General features: G+C 41.3%; 1 protein-coding gene and 1 long non-coding RNA gene across 2 annotated transcripts in view; one reads left to right on the forward strand and one right to left on the reverse strand.

The window, feature by feature from the left end:
* Positions 1-3,478: 3,478 nt before the first annotated feature.
* On the forward strand, positions 3,479-9,561 carry LOC133262372 (uncharacterized). Its single transcript, XR_009741284.1, has 3 exons — positions 3,479-3,813; positions 5,393-6,952; positions 8,694-9,561. It is a non-coding gene; the product is annotated as an uncharacterized LOC133262372 (long non-coding RNA).
* A 6,336-nt stretch (positions 9,562-15,897) lies between these two features.
* Positions 15,898-17,381, reverse strand: part of BCAS1 (brain enriched myelin associated protein 1) — a 53,003-nt gene continuing 51,519 nt past the window's right edge. Inside the window, exon 13 of the mRNA XM_061441984.1 lies at positions 15,898-16,981. Within this exon, the coding sequence (XP_061297968.1) occupies positions 16,907-16,981 (75 nt within the window). The 3' untranslated portion in view covers positions 15,898-16,906. The remainder of the gene's footprint in view (positions 16,982-17,381) is intronic.

Below are 17,381 nucleotides of genomic sequence, written 5' to 3' on the forward strand. Positions count from 1 at the left end.
TTGTGTGATCTTATCTTGTAGTCTTTCATTTTCATTTAAACAAATGTTAAACGTTGTGGCTGAGATTATTAAAAGAAGCGTTATGTAGGCTACAGGAAACAAATGTGTGATTGTTTTCAGCCTCTTCCTCAAGCATCATTCATTTGTACTACTTTTTTGGTTCAATTACTAATAGACACTGATGCTGGGGCCATAACAGCACACTCACTGCAACCCAAAAGTACTATTTTTGTACAGTCTGACAGGCCTGCAGTGTTCCTGTGGCCTTTGCACAAACAGCTTCATGTCTAACTTAAATGATATTAGTGTGTGCAGTTAGTGCCAGTGTGGCAATACATAGCCACTTGTACACTTAGGGAGATGACAGAAGCGGCCCATATTGATACACCTAATGAACAACTGTCCACCTCCAAAGTTTCGATGTAGCTTTTAAACCAAGGATGCATAAAGCATTACCAAGGTGTATAAATGCAGAGAAGAAGGATTTCTGCATCTTCTCCAGAATACCAAGGAAAAGCAGCTCTATCATGAGTACTGATGCAAAACACATGTTGGGTCAAATAGAAGGAAAAGTCTTCTTGGGACAGTTCTCAAAAGCTGGGGTTCTATTTGCATAACAGATCAGATAATGTGCAAGACCTGCCGACTCTCATTTCTGTCATCAAACAGGAAACAGAAATAGCAGAATGTGACTTGTGGCCAATCATGTGACAAAAAACTGAACAACATGAACCTCCTGGACTGTCTATGGAAAAATCACAGGGCACTGTTTGTTTGCACAAGCTATTTGATGAATCATTGTGAACAAATAGACTTGTATCAGGTGATTTAAAACCAAAAAAGGGTTAAATTAGATTATTCATGATGACTGCGATCAAATCTAAGTGGCTTATTTTATCTAATTCCACAAAGTTTTATCTAAACAGACTATCCAATGCCTAGGTTCAAGGCTTTTAAGAATTTTGTGATAAAGTGAGCCACACTGAGTAATATTTTGGGTGAAGAAGAAGAAAGTTTTGACCCTCTTGCAGTTTAGATTTGGGTTGCTTGTTTTATTCTGCCTAGTCTGCTCATTCCAAACCCAAACCAGACTCTCACTGATGTTATAAATGCTGCTTGCCCTACTCCAGACACTGTGAATCTCTTTTTCTTTCTAAGCACACTAATACTCAAACATCTTCTTTGTGGAAACAAAACCAGCAGTTTCTCTTTCTATAACTATCTCTGACACAGATAGCACCAACGGCTTCTGGCACAAACAGGCAGGAGCTTTCAGATAGGTTATCTGTCACTGAACACAGGCTGAGTATAGAACCCCAAATCTTCCTGGACATATAGGGTTCCAGAATTAGGGTTTATGGCTCGATTCCGTTGTCACTTGGTAGCTTTAAAGAAGGAACCACTGTTCCTGCTTCACAGAATAAATCATCCTGCAAAATATTGATTGCTCAGTTCCAATAAACCACTCTGTACCTTGCAAACTGTATTCTTGGCTGTTCTTGGTGGATCATTCTTCTTTCAGTACTCTCTTTCTCCGTCTCTCTCTCCCCCTCCAGAGTTTTATTGACAAGCCTAAAATAAGTGATTCCTCAGAGAACAGACATGCTCTTTCTAAGAACACAGATATCTCTGAAGAAAATCTGCGCCAAGATGTTCAAAAAAGCATTGCTGCATGTGGGAAGTTGCATTTCACAAGCCTCTCACGACACTGCCTCCCTTATGCAAGCCAATAAAACAGGGCATAGCCCCTCAGAGGCAAGCACTGCATTTATTTGGCCTTTAAGCTTTGATAGAGTATTAGCTGCTGTGTGATCCTTATTAGAAGGAAGGAAACACTACTTAGTTTGTCAGGCAGTAGCAGACGCAAAGTAGTGTGGGTGAGGCTTTTGCTTTGTTACTCCTAGCATGTTCTGACAGCCCTACAAACAAACATCGGACCATACACTGTGTATCAGTGTATAATGTGCATTTGATCCCACTTTTTATTTCAAGCTTTCATTCACTACAATGGGGTTATGGTCAGAAAAGAACTATTGAAAACATGCCCATCTTCACTATGTTCCTTACTGTCTCAATCACAACTTTTATTGTATCTGCTTGTACTATGCAGATACACGAACACTGAGAGGGAAGCATATAAACTAGATTTATGCTGGTTGCCCAGATTGACCCTGGTGACACTCCCCATTTTATATAATAAATAAATACCTCCCAGAGGAGGAAAATCTGGAAGTGGCTTATAGCTGAACCTTAAACCACAGGCAGGTCTCTGTCCCCACTCAGCTGCTCATTGCTGCCACCTCAGAATTTACTGGCAATCTGCTTTTTATGACTGTGCCTGGCTCATTTGGCCTGGAACCAGTGAACTTGAATACAAAAGTGAGCAGGTTTCTGCCAGACTGGCTCCTATTGCCTGTGGTGGGCTTAGAACCAATCCCATAAGCAACTTTTGGCCCCCTGACTGGGCATGGGGCAGCAATTCTTCAGCCTCAGCTAGGTGAACACATGTATCTGTGGCCCTCTTGCCCACGGGCAAACATCATCCTGCAGTGGAGGCAGAGTGTGTCCATCCTGAACACTGCTCCATACTCCCCAAGCACCCTAAAAACTCAGAGCTCTGGCCTCTGCCACCTCTTCCTCTCCAAGAGGATGACTGACTGACAGGCATGGCACTGCTGATGCAAAGTAAAGCTAAGCAGGTTATCCCAGCCTTCCTTATGCTGGTCAAAGCTATAGGGAAACGTTATACTCTTTACTAGGCCAAATGGCAAATTATTTTTATCCTTCTCCTTCCAGACTTGTTAAAAAGAATAAATAAAAATCCTTCTGGCCCTGGTAATGACCTTTGTCCATTATAGGATTCAAATGCATGCAGAGTAGGAAATATATACACCAAACTTTCATCCAGGGACGAAAACACAGCAGATGTAAGCACAAGGACCTCAAATTAAATGCAGGTTTTCTTGCCCTATTATCTAGGTATCTGCCCTCTTCCAATAACTTCCCTTTTAACCTGGGAGTTACAGTTCAAGGGTAAACTGTTAATTGCTTCAGCCAAAAGGCTTAAATGCTTATTCTTATCGCCACAGAAATCTCAGTGCAGTGATGTGCCTGTCAGAACCGACTGAAGAACCTGAACATTTGCCTCATTTACACAAAAATTTGATCTGGATCCATGACTCATATCTTCCTGAACCAGAATGCTGACACCAAATACCAGGAACTTCAGATACCCCTTCGAGTAGGGCCCATCCTTTATCTTTAAAGAGAGAGTTCAGAACACACTTTTTCCGTTATTAAACTGAAATGTGCATTAGTCAGTTTTAGAAAGAGTTTCACCATTTTCAGTCTCAGGAAATATCATAACTCCTAAGAGCTGCAGCCGCAAACTAGAATCCTGGTGCGTGAACTATTGTACAAAACGACCAAGATACTTTCCAAAGACAATGCCTTCTCCTATTTATAATGAAACTAGGAAATTAAAAGTTTTCCTTTATCCTAGAGGAGGGTAACTGCTAATGCGCATTCTATAAGGGCCCTGCTGAGTGTGCTTTTAAACCCAGATGAATTTGCACTAGAAATATTACCGGAAATGCTGGCAAATTATTTTTTAGCTTAGGGCAGGGACTGTGAACACTCTGGACTGGTGCAGACTGTGGGATAAGAATACTTCCTTTTAAAAGCAACTGATCTGCAGCGGCTGTTCTGCTGAGGTTACACAGATGACAGTTAAGGATCCCAGTCATCCCAGTCTACGCAAGGTTTTCTCTGTAATAACTCAGCTGTCTGCCCAAGCTCAGCCTCTTGTGACAGGTATGACTGCACTCCTATTTTACTCATGCAGTTATGATTGCATACAGTATTTAATTAATTACATACATAACTAGGCAATTATGGATCTCACAAAGCAGTTATACTGTTATCTGACTTTTACATGAACTGAAAGCACAGAACTGGCTGTACAACTGTATATATATGGCAGATGTAAATCACAAATCAGTTGGCTTTGCTTAACTGTGTGCAATTTTAAGCCATCAACCCCAGTTATATTTTGTATGAGGCATTCTTTAGTTACTTCTGTTAGGTAACAGCTTTCCTGATTGGATGACAGTGTTAGGAGGGAAAGGTTTACAGTAAGAAGTTTCATAGGTCTCAAGCAAAAACTGAAAGTTGCTTTCTGAGAAGGATATGGCAAGAGTAAACAGCACAGTTTTTTCTTCAAAGCACTGTGGTAAAGTACACAGGTAAGCATGTTTCCTCTCCAACAGCCATCTGGCCCACCACAGGCTTTGTCCCTCTCTCACCATTAGCATTGTTTTTATTTCATTCTTAACATGGACAAGGCAGTAAGAGAAGAACAATAATACATTCACAATAGCACAAGAAGTGACTTCCGTGTTATGGTGCCGACCAAATCTCTCTTGACCTTTTTGTTTCTTCTGCATTTGAAAGACAAAGAGAGAATGGAGTGGGGAATATGGCTTTTCATATACATAAGGCCCTTATTCTCCTTTATCTTCTCTCTTTTTAATTTAAAAGCACTTCTGTGGCACTTGCTTAACATTCATGTCACCCACCCTGTGCACAGATAAATTTTTGGACAGAAAAGAAATAATACTGTGCCTAAAGCACATTAGGTTTTTTGCAAGGCAGCAGATGAAGAAGCCTTGCAAAGCTCTCTCACTTCCCCGTTATCATCCCCCCTCTCCCATTCAGTGACACTCCATCACTTTTGTCTGCCCCACTCCCACATTCACACACCCTACATCACCTTTTAATCAGTGGGATCCCAGAAAAGGTACCAAATGAAACCCCATCTGCAGTAACACCCTCAGCAGTGATGAGCAGGGGCTCTCCTGAGCCAAACATTACTAATTAAACCACACTGCGGCATCCTTACACTCTTTGTGCAGGAGGGTGGGATTAACAGGAAACCTGAACAGAGATTACTGGGAGCAACATCCACTTTGAGCTGTAAATCCTGGAAAAACGAGTAGCCAGCAGCAGAATCAGGGAGGTTTGGAGGTGAGCAGTTGTCCTGTGCTCAGCACTAAGCTGTGCTTAGGATAAGGCACCATTTCGCTGAGGCTGCAGAAGCATTATTTACCCAGAGCACTGCTGTGAAGAAATTGCTCTCAAAACATTTTTGTTTTGAGACTTTCATTAGCCTCCCTCCATGATCAGAAAGATCCCCCTAAAGAAAACAGACGACTTGGAGCTCACTAGAATTGTGTGTGTGTCCAGTGCAGAGACATTCCCGTCCCACCAGCACCTTTAGGCACCACTCTCCACTCCCTGGTTTCTGTGTATGTTTTGATTATGTAGATTGGGGGGGGTTGGTTTGTTTGGGTTGCTTTTGTTGTTTTTGTGTTTGTTTTTTTTTTTTCTCCAGGTTTCTGTGAATGGGACGATGGGAAAAAACCAAAACAAACCAAACCAAAAAAAAAACCAAAAAAGAAAACCCAAACCTGCAAGCGCAACTGCTTGAATAGTTTTAGCGATTGAAATATCCGAGAACCTAAGTCCAAGTGCCCTCTACTGGCATTAGAGAGGCAGATGTGGCTGGGCGAGGAGGAGGCGTTGCAGAAGGAGGAGGGAAGTGATATTAAGCAATAGTAAAAGGAAGCTGTGTCAATAAAGTGGGTACGGCCTGAAAACTATAATCGCACAGCAGAGCTATTAAACTGTTGGCAGGCTGGGTTGTTAGTGTAATGTACAGTACATGCCAAAAAGCATATTACTGGCATGAAAGAACTAACAAGCCAGGATGTTGAAACAACTTCTGTTTTAGGGATGGGGAAGGGGAGATAATGAAACTCTTTAATGTAAGATTATGTCTGTACTCCTGGTACAGAAGATGTCTTTTTTACTTTAATTATTCTTGGCTTTTAAATTTCATACTGAAAAAAAAATGGAGTTAAGGAAGAAAACCTTTCGGTTCTTTTAGTACTTAATGTCTTTATTTTAAAGCTGAGAAAACCAGTTGTGCAACACTGACATTATCACATGAATCTAGTCCTGGAAGAAATTATATCATGTGTGCTTATGGGAACTTAATCCAGGAGGTCCCAGGAATGCTGGGATTGTATGTGTGTACATGCACGCACACACACACTGACAAAACAGTTCATGGAAAATCTGTTTCAGACAGTCATTTTTGGATAGAACAACTCATTCTTGCCCTGCAAGGAAAGCAGTGTGTACAGTTTTATTGGTACCACTGTGCTGACATTTAGTGAATTTGCAAGATCAAGAAGTACTTTGTAGTGTACACTTGTAGGGCGTACAGATTTTACTGGGCTCAGTAATCCACAGGATCTTATCGACTGCCTCAATAAAAGTTGAAACAACCCTAACGTTATTGCAGACAAACAGATTAACTGCAGTAGAACGGGAGGGCTACTTAAGAAAAGAGACTTTAACAGAAATTCAAGTGCAAACTCTGGTAAACCAATGGTTAAAAATATATGTAATTCTGGGAAAGTGCTTTTCAAATCCTGTAATAAGAGCAGTGACTTTTTTACTGAAGAGAGCATGTCAAGAATGGAGAGTCATGCAGCATTCACAAGACACAAAGGCGCTGGGGTAGCAAGCCCAGAACAGGAGAGCTGGACGGAGATGGGATTCAGCTGCCGCATGAGGAAGCAACTTGGGGAAGTGACAATTTTGTCTGTTTTTCTGCCAGGAAGGCAGGGGAGGAGCCTGCTCTGTACAGGCTGAATAAAGCTGGATGGGATTGCGATTACTCACTGGAAGATTGATGTGACTATTCCAAATATGTGTACAGTGTCCTTTTCCCCCTGCTGTGTCCAGAATCTGTTTCAGAAATGCCATATTCCAAGTGTTTCAGTAAGTAGCTGCAATATTTACCCCACTGGGAGAGGACGAGCGCCACTCCAGATTTGCAGCATTGCCTGTTCTGTATTCTGTGATTCTGCTAAATTCACTTTAGGTAAACCTAATGTATACCAATTTAATTAGAGTACAAGCAATTCAGTTTTTGACATCTATATTATGCTAGCACAAGTTTAAACACACCAGAAATGGTGCCAAGGCCTTGTGTGAAATAAGGTTCATGCATTGTACTTTCTCCCACAAAACAAACCAAAAAATAATGTATTATGCTTTTGTTAGACTGGAACTTGAGGTAAGATCTAGTTCCCAATATGACCACCAGATCAGTCACACAATATCAGCCTAAAAAACCTTAAAATCCTGGTCACCTTTCTGATACAAACATAAATAAAGACAAAATTTCTCCTGCTAGCCAGTTAGCTTAGGATCTCTTTCTGTATGAAACACATGTTGATATTTGATTACTCCCTTTAATAGTGTCCATCTGTGGAAAGGGCTGCAGTGCCAATACACAAAGCAGTAATCTTATTTTCATACCAAAGATTGTTTTATCTGCTCCATCTTTAACATTTTACTGCTGAGAACAGGTTGTGCATATGGTTCTGCAGCAGCTTGTTTGCAGTCCATTTCATTGTGAGCACCTCCCTTTTCACACCTTCCCTTTTCCACCTGAGCTGATGCTTTACAAAGTGCAGCAACATTCGCTTTTATATAGTGCTCATCATCTGGCCCCAGTCTAAACCTCCTTGCAGGCCGGATATTAAATCATAAACATCTCAGGACTAGTTCTGATAATAAAAGTTAAATATCCCACCAAATGCAACAGGAAAGAAAAAAAAAAAGGAAAAAAAAAGGGAAGAAAAAGTCTATTTTGCCCAAGTGTGGACATATCTCACTTGAACAATAACCACATGTGAAACAGGGCTATGGCGAGGCTGGAAATATTGTCCCCTGGAGAGAGTTACCAAACCTGCCTTGTAGAAGAATGTCTTGGGGGTAATATACACTGGGAAATGTGAAATTAAATACATACATGTAGCTGTCTTTACATGTGATCCTTGCATACTATAATGAGAAGAGCCTGGCTTGTCCCTGCACTTTTCAGGGTCTTCTACTTGGCACGGAAGTCCCAGGTTCTGCAAGTTTCCAGGAGCAGCTCTTCATTTTGGCTCTTCTAAGAGAAGTGGTGTATAAGGCCTCCATCTGTCTCACGCTGTACTTTGAGGAGGCTACAAGGAAAACGGCCATCAACAAGGAAAGGCCCTAAGGGTGACCCGTGCTGCTCCCACCCCAACTCACAGTCCCCTCCTCTGTTGGGCCACTGCTTTCTCTATCCCTGGCTTTAATTTAAGGAAGCCCAATGACATCTATGAAGTACAAATAGGTGAAGGAACAATAATGCATTATCTTACTGGAGCTATTTTGAAGGTAGACATTGTATTAACTTGCAAGAAGTGATTTTTCAGCCAGAATTTATTTTCTTCCTCAGACAGTTAACAGCAAGATCCAACTCAGACTAACAACTGGAATAAAGATCTCACTTTAAATACACGGGATGTTTGTTGGTGATAACAACTGGATTACTCACATCACTGCTGATTATCTCAAACTGCAAATTGAAATCGTTCAGAAGTACTTCAATACTTCATGTTCTCTTGTTGGTAGAGGAAAGATCAACTAAATGCGTTAAGAGGAAGTCAGATACAGAAAAGTACTTAGATAAATGCGATCAATGAATGGTGTCTGAGAATACAATTTTGATCCTGAAAACATGAAAAGTATTCCCCAAGCTTACAATTCCAGTTCCAAACTAATATCATGTTTTTCAACTCAAACAGGAACTAACACTACAGTCTCACAAAGAGTCAACTGGAGGAAGTAAATGCAAAATAAATGAGAAGGTTGAAAGCATGCTAATAATGTCAATTTGGGGTGACCTTCACAATGTCTCACCACCAAAGAATCAGCATTCATGAAAGGTTAAGTTCGTTGAGAAGCTACAAGCCAAATAGCCCAAAATTGAAGCATGCATAATCATTAGTTGCTTAGGAAATTCTTGGCAAATGTGTGTACATAAGAACAAAGATACATCTGTGAACAAAAACTTAAGGAACACTTTCTGCAAAACCCTAAATACTATTTCCATCCTAGAGTATAGACATTTACAAGTAATTCTGCCAGTAACCAGTAGTAATTTTAGTACAATGTTTGCTTCCAAGTACTTGAAAGCACCTACTCTTGTGTAATGGACTAGGAATAGTAACTACCATCTTTACTCTGTCTACAGCAATTACTTTTAGGTTTTTTCTCTTGAAGCTAGAAAAATGAAGCACAGACTTGATGAAAGAGACTAAATTTTTCAAAATTATTCTACTTTTAGCATATGGTTTAATTTCAGTTTTTGCCAAGCTAGAACAATATACTTTACAGGAGACAAAATGATGAATGCTTAATTTTGGGTTCAGTTAAAACAAACAACTTTCTCTAAAAGCACATGCTTTGTTTCAAAGTGACATCTGTTAAAAGCCTCAGTATCCATATTATATTACATCACTGTAGGTCAGCTATCATGACTGACACAGTGACATGGGGCAATGAAAGAAGGCAGATTTGCTTTAACCCTCACCACGCCACGTCTCCTGCATGCTCTAATCATACCACAGACTTTTGGCTCCTTTTGTACTGTCTCTAAACCTCTTTGCAACAATCAAGATAGGTAGAGATTTTTGCTTGTTGAGAAAGCAAAGAAACAAAAAATCCCTCCCAAAATTAACCCAAGAAACAATATTTCATTCTGTCTAGCAGAGGCAGGCTTTCTGATGCTGATGTGCCAAAACCCACCATCACTCTCTCATCAGAATACTCAACACAAGTCCCACTCCACTGTCTCAGTGAGGCTTGGAAGTGACATATCCCCTACTTAGAGAACCCCAGCACATTTTACAGGGAAAGGCAACTTTAAAAAGTAAGCTTGTTATTTCTGTGATGAATGTTCCTATGTAATTCTGGGCTTCAGTCATTGCCATTAGCCTTAAAATAAATATTGACAGAGGTCAAAGCTGTTTATGTTTTCGGGGCTGAAATTTGGTGGCTAAATTCACATTTAGGCTTCTAACAAAAATCTGGGAGAGTGTATCGCTTCACCGGGCTATGGGTGTGCAACGCTTCCCCAAAGGGCTTGAGCTAAGCCACTGCCACGGCACTTCCACAAAAACCATACCACAAATGCCAGAGGAGGCTCAACCAGAGAAGTTTATCAAGGAATGGTGTCTCCTTGAAGGCCATGAATAGACTCTACATGAAAGGCCGGGCACATGTTCCAGATTGAAAAGACAATAAAAGAATAACATGCTGGCCTGTCTACCCGAGAAGTGGTTCAGTAACACACAGATCCTACCTGATCTGGTTGGAACCTGGCTTTTCTTCTAGCAGCTGATGTGCTGGCTCTGTCTTCCTTCCCACTCCCTTTCAAAGGAGCTTAAGCCATCTCAGCAACTCATATATGAAAACCAACTGGGATCACTCACCCCACTGCAGTAATTAACCCTTGCTAGGTCTCTGTGGGACCTTCAGACCCCACTGCAACAGCAGATTGAAGGAGACAAAACCTAGTCTTTACTTGGCAGTTTTACTGACAGGATTGCATGGAGGTGAGAGGCTGGGAGAAGAGAGCCAAAAATGATTTTCAAGTACAGTCACAACATTGATAAAAGCCTTAGTGTGGATTTAGTCACCTGAATTAAATTTGTGTAGCTGGTGTCTCCAGCAGGGGTGTGCTGCTAACACAGTTGCAAGCACTTAGCTGCAATCACCAAAATGCTTGTGTACACTGTTAGTGGGTTCCTAGTTACAGGGAATTGATTCCCTAACACCCAAGACCAGATTCTGCTCCATGATTTGGGATTTGAATGTAGATATACATTTTGTGTCAATAAATAGGTGCTATTGAAGCTGTCTAGCTTTAATTACTGAATTTGATGAAGGATGCCTGCTAATCTGTGCTTCAGACATTTAAGTGGTTATTGTCTCCACCTACTTGTTATTCTATTCTGCTGGCAGCTGGGGGAGAGGACACCTTTCAGTCACCTCAGGTCACACCCAGGGATTTTAGTTTACAGAAATAAATACCCAAGGCTGTAAAATACTGTAGTGGAACCTGTATTAGGAGGTTTACTTCTGCAAGTCTCCCATAGTACTTCCAGTAAGAATCACCAGGCTTTAGGAACTCACCAGATATCTATTTATCTAGATGTTTATATGAACCTGATCTTCTCAGCAGCAAAGCATGATGAGCATTCATACATAGTATGGCATCACCTTCAGAATGGTGGCAATAAGCACCTATGTTCATATATTTACTAGAAATAGCACAAGCTGTGCAGGGGCGGGAATTTATGGTCTCCTACGCAGAGGATGAGTAAGGCGGCTTTGAGAAGGAAAAGATACAGGATCTGAAACAGGCAGCAGGACATCTGCAAGCTAAGCTCTTGCTGTTCTTACAAGCCAGGCATTGTAGCAGTGATTACAGCGCTGCCTACTGCCCGGTTACCCCACGCTCCCTCCCAGCCCACAGAGGTGGAGGCTGAAGCCAGCTGCTGGCAAAATCCCACGCTTTCTTCCAAGCCCTCTGTTTATGCCCTTGAAGGGAGCTGCTCCCTGAATACAGCACTCTGTGACAACCTGCCTGTGAAGGAATCGTGACAGCAGTGTTTTGATTTGGGCTTTCTGCAGTGAATGAGTGATAGGAAGATTTTCAGTTCTACCAGACAGACATATGTTCTTATTTTTATCAGTCTTCTGCTTATCAGGGCTTATATAATCTATTTGTGTAGGAACAGGGCAGTTGATAACTACATGCTTTTCCAATACTGTGAATCAGTGTTAAAGAAAAAAACAGAAGAAAGCTTGCTTCAGAGGCAAGCTCAATTTTACAAGCAAATTTTTCCCAAGCAATTCTTCTCCTCCACTTATGACAGCCACTGCCAATGCTTAAAAGCTGCAAAAAGCAAGCTTCCCGTGATGACAGTGCCTCAACGTACTGGGTTACTTCAAACTCATTTACTCAATAATACAATTTCAGTTTATAACAACTAAGAGACTATTTCTCCAACTGACTAGAAACTGATGACAGAAATAAAAGTGAAAACTCTGCAGCTTAATCCTCACTTCCTTTCTGTTTTCCAAACAGCTCTAATGAAGTAATCACAAATATCCTTAAAATTTGTGAAGTACTTCAACAACATTTTAAATGCCCTGAAGATTGTGTCCAGGGTCTGTCTTTATCATTATGATAATCATAAAGGACCTTACTCCTACTCTGTAAGGGTAGGTGAAGGGGTATTGTGGAATGCTGCATCACCTGCTTACAGTGGGATGTGATAAAGAAGGAATTTGGACTTTATACCTTTGCGGTTTAAACTCAAATCGCTAATACTTCCTGTGCAGAAGGCTGTTTTCCTATGCAGTTTAGTAGGTGACAAACTTAGTAGGAAATCATTAAGTAAAAGCAAAGAGTGTTGATAAGGGTTTTATTCTTCTTCCAGGCTTTTGATAATTTGTTTTCAGAAAAGAATATAATCTTTAAGGAATTTAATACTCATCTTCAGCCTCCGTCAAGACTGCTGCAGAATTTCCTGTTTTTGTGTTCTCAGAACTGCTAAACTGCTGAAGTTGCCAGTAAAGACCTGGGTGTGTTATCCAGAAGAGGTGGAGTCTATAGCAAATCCGGATTCTTCACTGTTATTCCCAAATGAGTATACTGCAGCTAGAGCTATTCCATCTTTAACCTCACAAATGGGGTCAGTTCCCACAGCCACAAATCATCTGTGCACTAACCCTTTCTGTTTGTCTTCTGCCGTGCTATCTTTTCTATGTATGAAACCATGGATTTTGTAGCATAAGTCGCCTCAAAGCCTGCTGTAAACATTTACATATAAAAAGATATTAAGGTAGTCTTAAAACATGTTCTAAGTGCTGGGTGCAGAGCCAGCAATGTGAAACACACAAGCCCTGGAAGCAGCTTTGTTACTCCCTCATGTAACAGATCCTGGTCTCATGTGTAAGCAGACTGACCCCTCATCGCCTAAAGTGAAGAATCTTGTACTTACAAGGGGCAAGATCCTAATCAGATTCGCACCGCTCCAGCTTAACACCATGATGAGGGTAGATACAGGCCTAGCATGGTCAACAGGGAGAAAGTCTGTGCTCTCTAGATGCTCTCAGAGGTGTTCAAATGCACTGCGATTGATAAATACATGTCATTCAACAGCACAAATGCTTTCAGCAGACAGGCGGCTCACAGGAACCTCGGAAGATCCTGTTATACAGGAACAAGAGCGTAATTATGACATTTTCAGGCATATATCCTGCAGAAGCTGGGACAGAAACTCCTTGGCAGCCCCCCCGGCTTTAGCTGGTGCAGGAGCAGTGGGTGGAGGAGGCTGCAGGGGCCTGAGAGCATGTGGACGTCATGGGGCATGGAGGTGGGATGCTGCCCACACACACAACAGCCAGCTGCTCTGCCGTCAGCCTTCAGAGCAACGCTTCATGCATGTGGTGAGGTCTCTTGTGCAGCCCCCTAAGTGATTACTTACACTTTGTGGTTATTTTGCAGCCACCAACACACCTCAGCATTCCCACCAGAGAAAAGCCAGGCAGCGTCATGGTGGCCATCATAAACCTACTGTTCCTGAGCACAGACACAGGCCAGGCCCAATATTCGGCACTGCCTCAGTTTCCTTTTGTACCCTAAAATGTGGGAGGAAATGTGGCAGTCCCCCTGCCCGCCCACCCTGGGGACAGGGACAGGAGACTTCAGGCCAGGTGTCAGCTGGACGTAGAGACAGGGCTGGTGGTGGTGATGTGCCTGGTCATGGTAATGGTCCTGGTGAGGGTGATGGGCAGGGAATCCAGCAGGACCCCCTCAAAGACCCACCCTCCACAACGCAGAAGACAAGCAGTGGACAGGGCAGACCAAAAAAACACCAGGATTTTGGTTGTTTTGTTTTTTTTTAGGCAAGGGTCTGTAGACAAAGCTTACACCAAATAAGTGATGGCTGCTAAAGTGCAATTACCTGTTCTGTGAGTGCTGGTAATTAGCTGCTGGTTATGCACACAATTAATGGGCTGAATGTTTAGTACCATAAATCACATTGTTCTAGTGGGGCTGTGCAGTGTAAGAGCCAGCGCAGGCAGTTCTGCCAGGAGTTATCTGCAGAAACCTTCTTGCAGTGCAGCTAAACATCTGGACAGAACAAGTGAGCTCAGATACGCTTTCATGGGAGATCATTTGCTTTCAGGTAATAAAAACCCATGGTACCCAGCGTGCTGCGGAGCTGCTCCATTTTCCATGCTGGGATAGTGAGCCGGGCTCGCCCACCAAGAGCTCATCCTGGAGACAGCCATGGCAGGGAAGCATTTCTTACACAAAACGTAGCTATTTAATCCATTCCCTGGGATTTTTATATTTATGAGACTGCACTAGCTTCTTAAAATTCTTCTGAAATGCCTCATGAAACACACCTTAAGATCATTGAGGCAGCCTGATCTGCTTCAATTCCCCTCAAAAGATCCTATGAATAAACCCAGAGCTTATTTGTTGACAACAGAATCTAAATGCAGTGTATTATTTTGGCCTCTCTTTTCTTTTGTCTTGGATTGCAGCCTCTTCCAGAGCTTTGATTTCCAAATGACTTGTTAATCTTTACCGGGCCTGAACATAAAAGCTGTACTTCTATGTTTCTTACATGGCATGTGGAATGCGGAAGCTCAGCTTAACTGTGGATGCATCTCCTAAGACCTTTCTTCCTCTTGGGGCTTCATGTGTTGCTGCCTTATGAGAAAGCTGATTCGCTTCTTCAAAGCTTTTGTTGCTCCTGTTATCAGAGAGGAATCAAATAAATCGGAGAGTTTCTACATGGGAGGCAGTGCCAACACTAACCGTTATTTCATCTGCAATAATAGCTCAGTGGCATAAGGGGCATCCACAGCCAAACTTACTGTTTTTCTTGTTTTTCTGCCAAGAGGATTTCCTGATTCCTGAAATTAGCCGCATTGCCAAGTGATATGGTCAAATCACATGGCCAGCAGTCCTGATTGCATCAGGAATACAGGATTCAATTAAGGTAGACCTGCTCCTAAAGAGTGAACTAAGGAAGAGCTGTTCTTTTCCACAGAAGGCCTCATCTATCCATAATATAATATTAATATCTACACTGTCTGTAATATGATTTTACATATATATATGCAATCTATAATACAATGAATTACCCAGCACATACTTTTATTTGAAAATTGCTTAAATGCTATTTTAATACAGGGGCAATTACAGTCAGCAAATAGAGTGATAGCTTATTCCTCTTTTCTGGTAACACTCACTATGCTGACATCTGGCATGTAACCATGGTGGTTGCCTCACTGTATGTAACTTTACATGCTGTATGTCCCTGTAGTACAGAGAAAGCCCAAGACTTTTTTGTGGAGCAAAGCTGGATATAACAAGCCCAATTCTTCTCTCATGGCCCCATAAATAGGGATGTGCAGAACTCACCAGTCCCACACAGATGTAGAAATAGGTTGTTATGAATCAGGTTTGAAATCTGTAAGCAGTCACTCTTGATTGATATCAATTTATAGGGTGTGAAAGAGCCATTGTGGTAGGGAGGAGAACAGAAAGTGCTGTTGTAACTCAAAGACCTTTTGTCTATGCTCTCTGTGCATAGAGGCAGTGGCAAGTTTTTTGTCATCTGCAACCAAGTCCACAGGTTTGCAGAGGCCAGTGCAAAATACCATCTAATAGAGAAACAAGGCTTTCTTACCTCTGTTTCCTATGACTGGTTGAAATGTAATTCTGCAGATTTTACAGAACTCTCACTTGATTTCCAGTTATAATCTTTGCTCAAATAAAGAATGACAGCTATTCACTCCCAAGCAGGGCTTTTATGTATTGATTTATGTCTTAATGTCACATCAGCCATCAGAAAGCAGGTATGTAAATAACAAACTTTAAGATAAAAGCAGCAAATTGTTTCTTTTTTGAAAGGATAAGTATTTGTTTATTTAATCATAAGGAGGTCAAAATATACAGTACTGTATCGTTCAGATGCTAATGTGGATTAAAATGTCAGGCCCATGCTTTCCTGTCCAGGTTAGCCCAGGGCTGAATAAACAAAAACCTTAACTTTCTGTAAAATTTATTAACTACAGTTATTACAGGAGCCTTGTGAAGCAGGGAGGTGCCTGGACAGCCTTGATTTTGGTTTTTATTAGGATTAATTACAAGTATGGATAGCAACAAGTATCTGATGAAACACCTACGTTTTCTATCATCTGGAAAACATTAATAACAGAATTGTAGGTACAGCCTCGGAGTTAGGACGGCGGTGGGGACGCGGGTGCCCCCTTGTGTTCCTATTAGAACCTGAAAGAGTTTTTAAGTTGTTATCCCACCTCACCAAGACAAGAGAGAAGTTGTCTCAATCATATAAAGCCTTTGCACTTTAGCGTTTTAATTTACATTAATAACCAATATGAAGCATGACTTTACAACCACTGATTCTATTATACTGCAGACTTTTTGCTAATTTCAGCTCTGTCGAAAACCACGGAAAGTGACTTGGTTGTTTTTACATTTAAGTGTAACATTTATTAAAGGGGATTCTTTTTTTTCCTGGCTGCTTTAAAGCTCTCCAAAGCTGAGGATTTGTTGCTCGCGCCTTGCTGCACAAACTGCATTCCTTTGTCACATGCATTTTTTCCTGCCATTTATTTAATTCACTGCCACTTTCTAATCTTACATACTCACCCCTTTATACACTTAAAATCATCCACATGACCTTTCTTTAAATATACTGCACATTGCTTGATGACCTTTAGAGTTGCTTTCTAACATCTAATGAACAAATCCTGTAAATGATATACCTTAAATGATACACCAGTGTTTGCTTTAGCCTCAGGCATTTGATGACAGCCATGTAAAGGAAAATAATGAGTCATCCCTACTGCAAGGTTGCTCTCAGAGAGCTGCTGATCCTTCAGCAGCCAAGCATATTCATTACTTGGATTTCCCAGCAGGTAGGATAGACACTGGATCTGTTTGCACTTCTGCATCAGATGTCCTTTTGGAACCCTGTGGAATAAGACAGAGAAATTTATACAAATTTTCAAACATTCCAGAATAGTTAAGTCTGGGATTATGTCTTAAGAGTTCTACTAGCAGATTTTTTCTACTCGTTTCACCTTTGCTTTTCTTAATTTACACTTTATTTAATACGCATAAATATATGAGTGCCATCTGTATCATGACAATCCCAGAGAGATACTGCGTGTGACTTTGCCTGAATGTGTTGATTATTTTAATATAACTTTCCTAGTCAGCATGGAAAACAACTGTCTTTAGAAACTGCGCTAACATATCAGAGAGATGTTGCTGTGTACTTGTAGTCTTACAGGTTTGGCATAACTGTAAAATTTTTCTGGCCTAAGTGGTTCACTGAAACCATGCAAGGAGTCCTTCAAGCATGATTAAT

This window comes from Pezoporus flaviventris, unplaced genomic scaffold, assembly GCF_033815535.1.
Source record: "Pezoporus flaviventris isolate CSIRO_AGI_PZ_B2104156 unplaced genomic scaffold, CSIRO_AGI_Pfla_v1 ptg000213l, whole genome shotgun sequence".
NCBI lineage: Eukaryota > Metazoa > Chordata > Aves > Psittaciformes > Psittacidae > Pezoporus > Pezoporus flaviventris.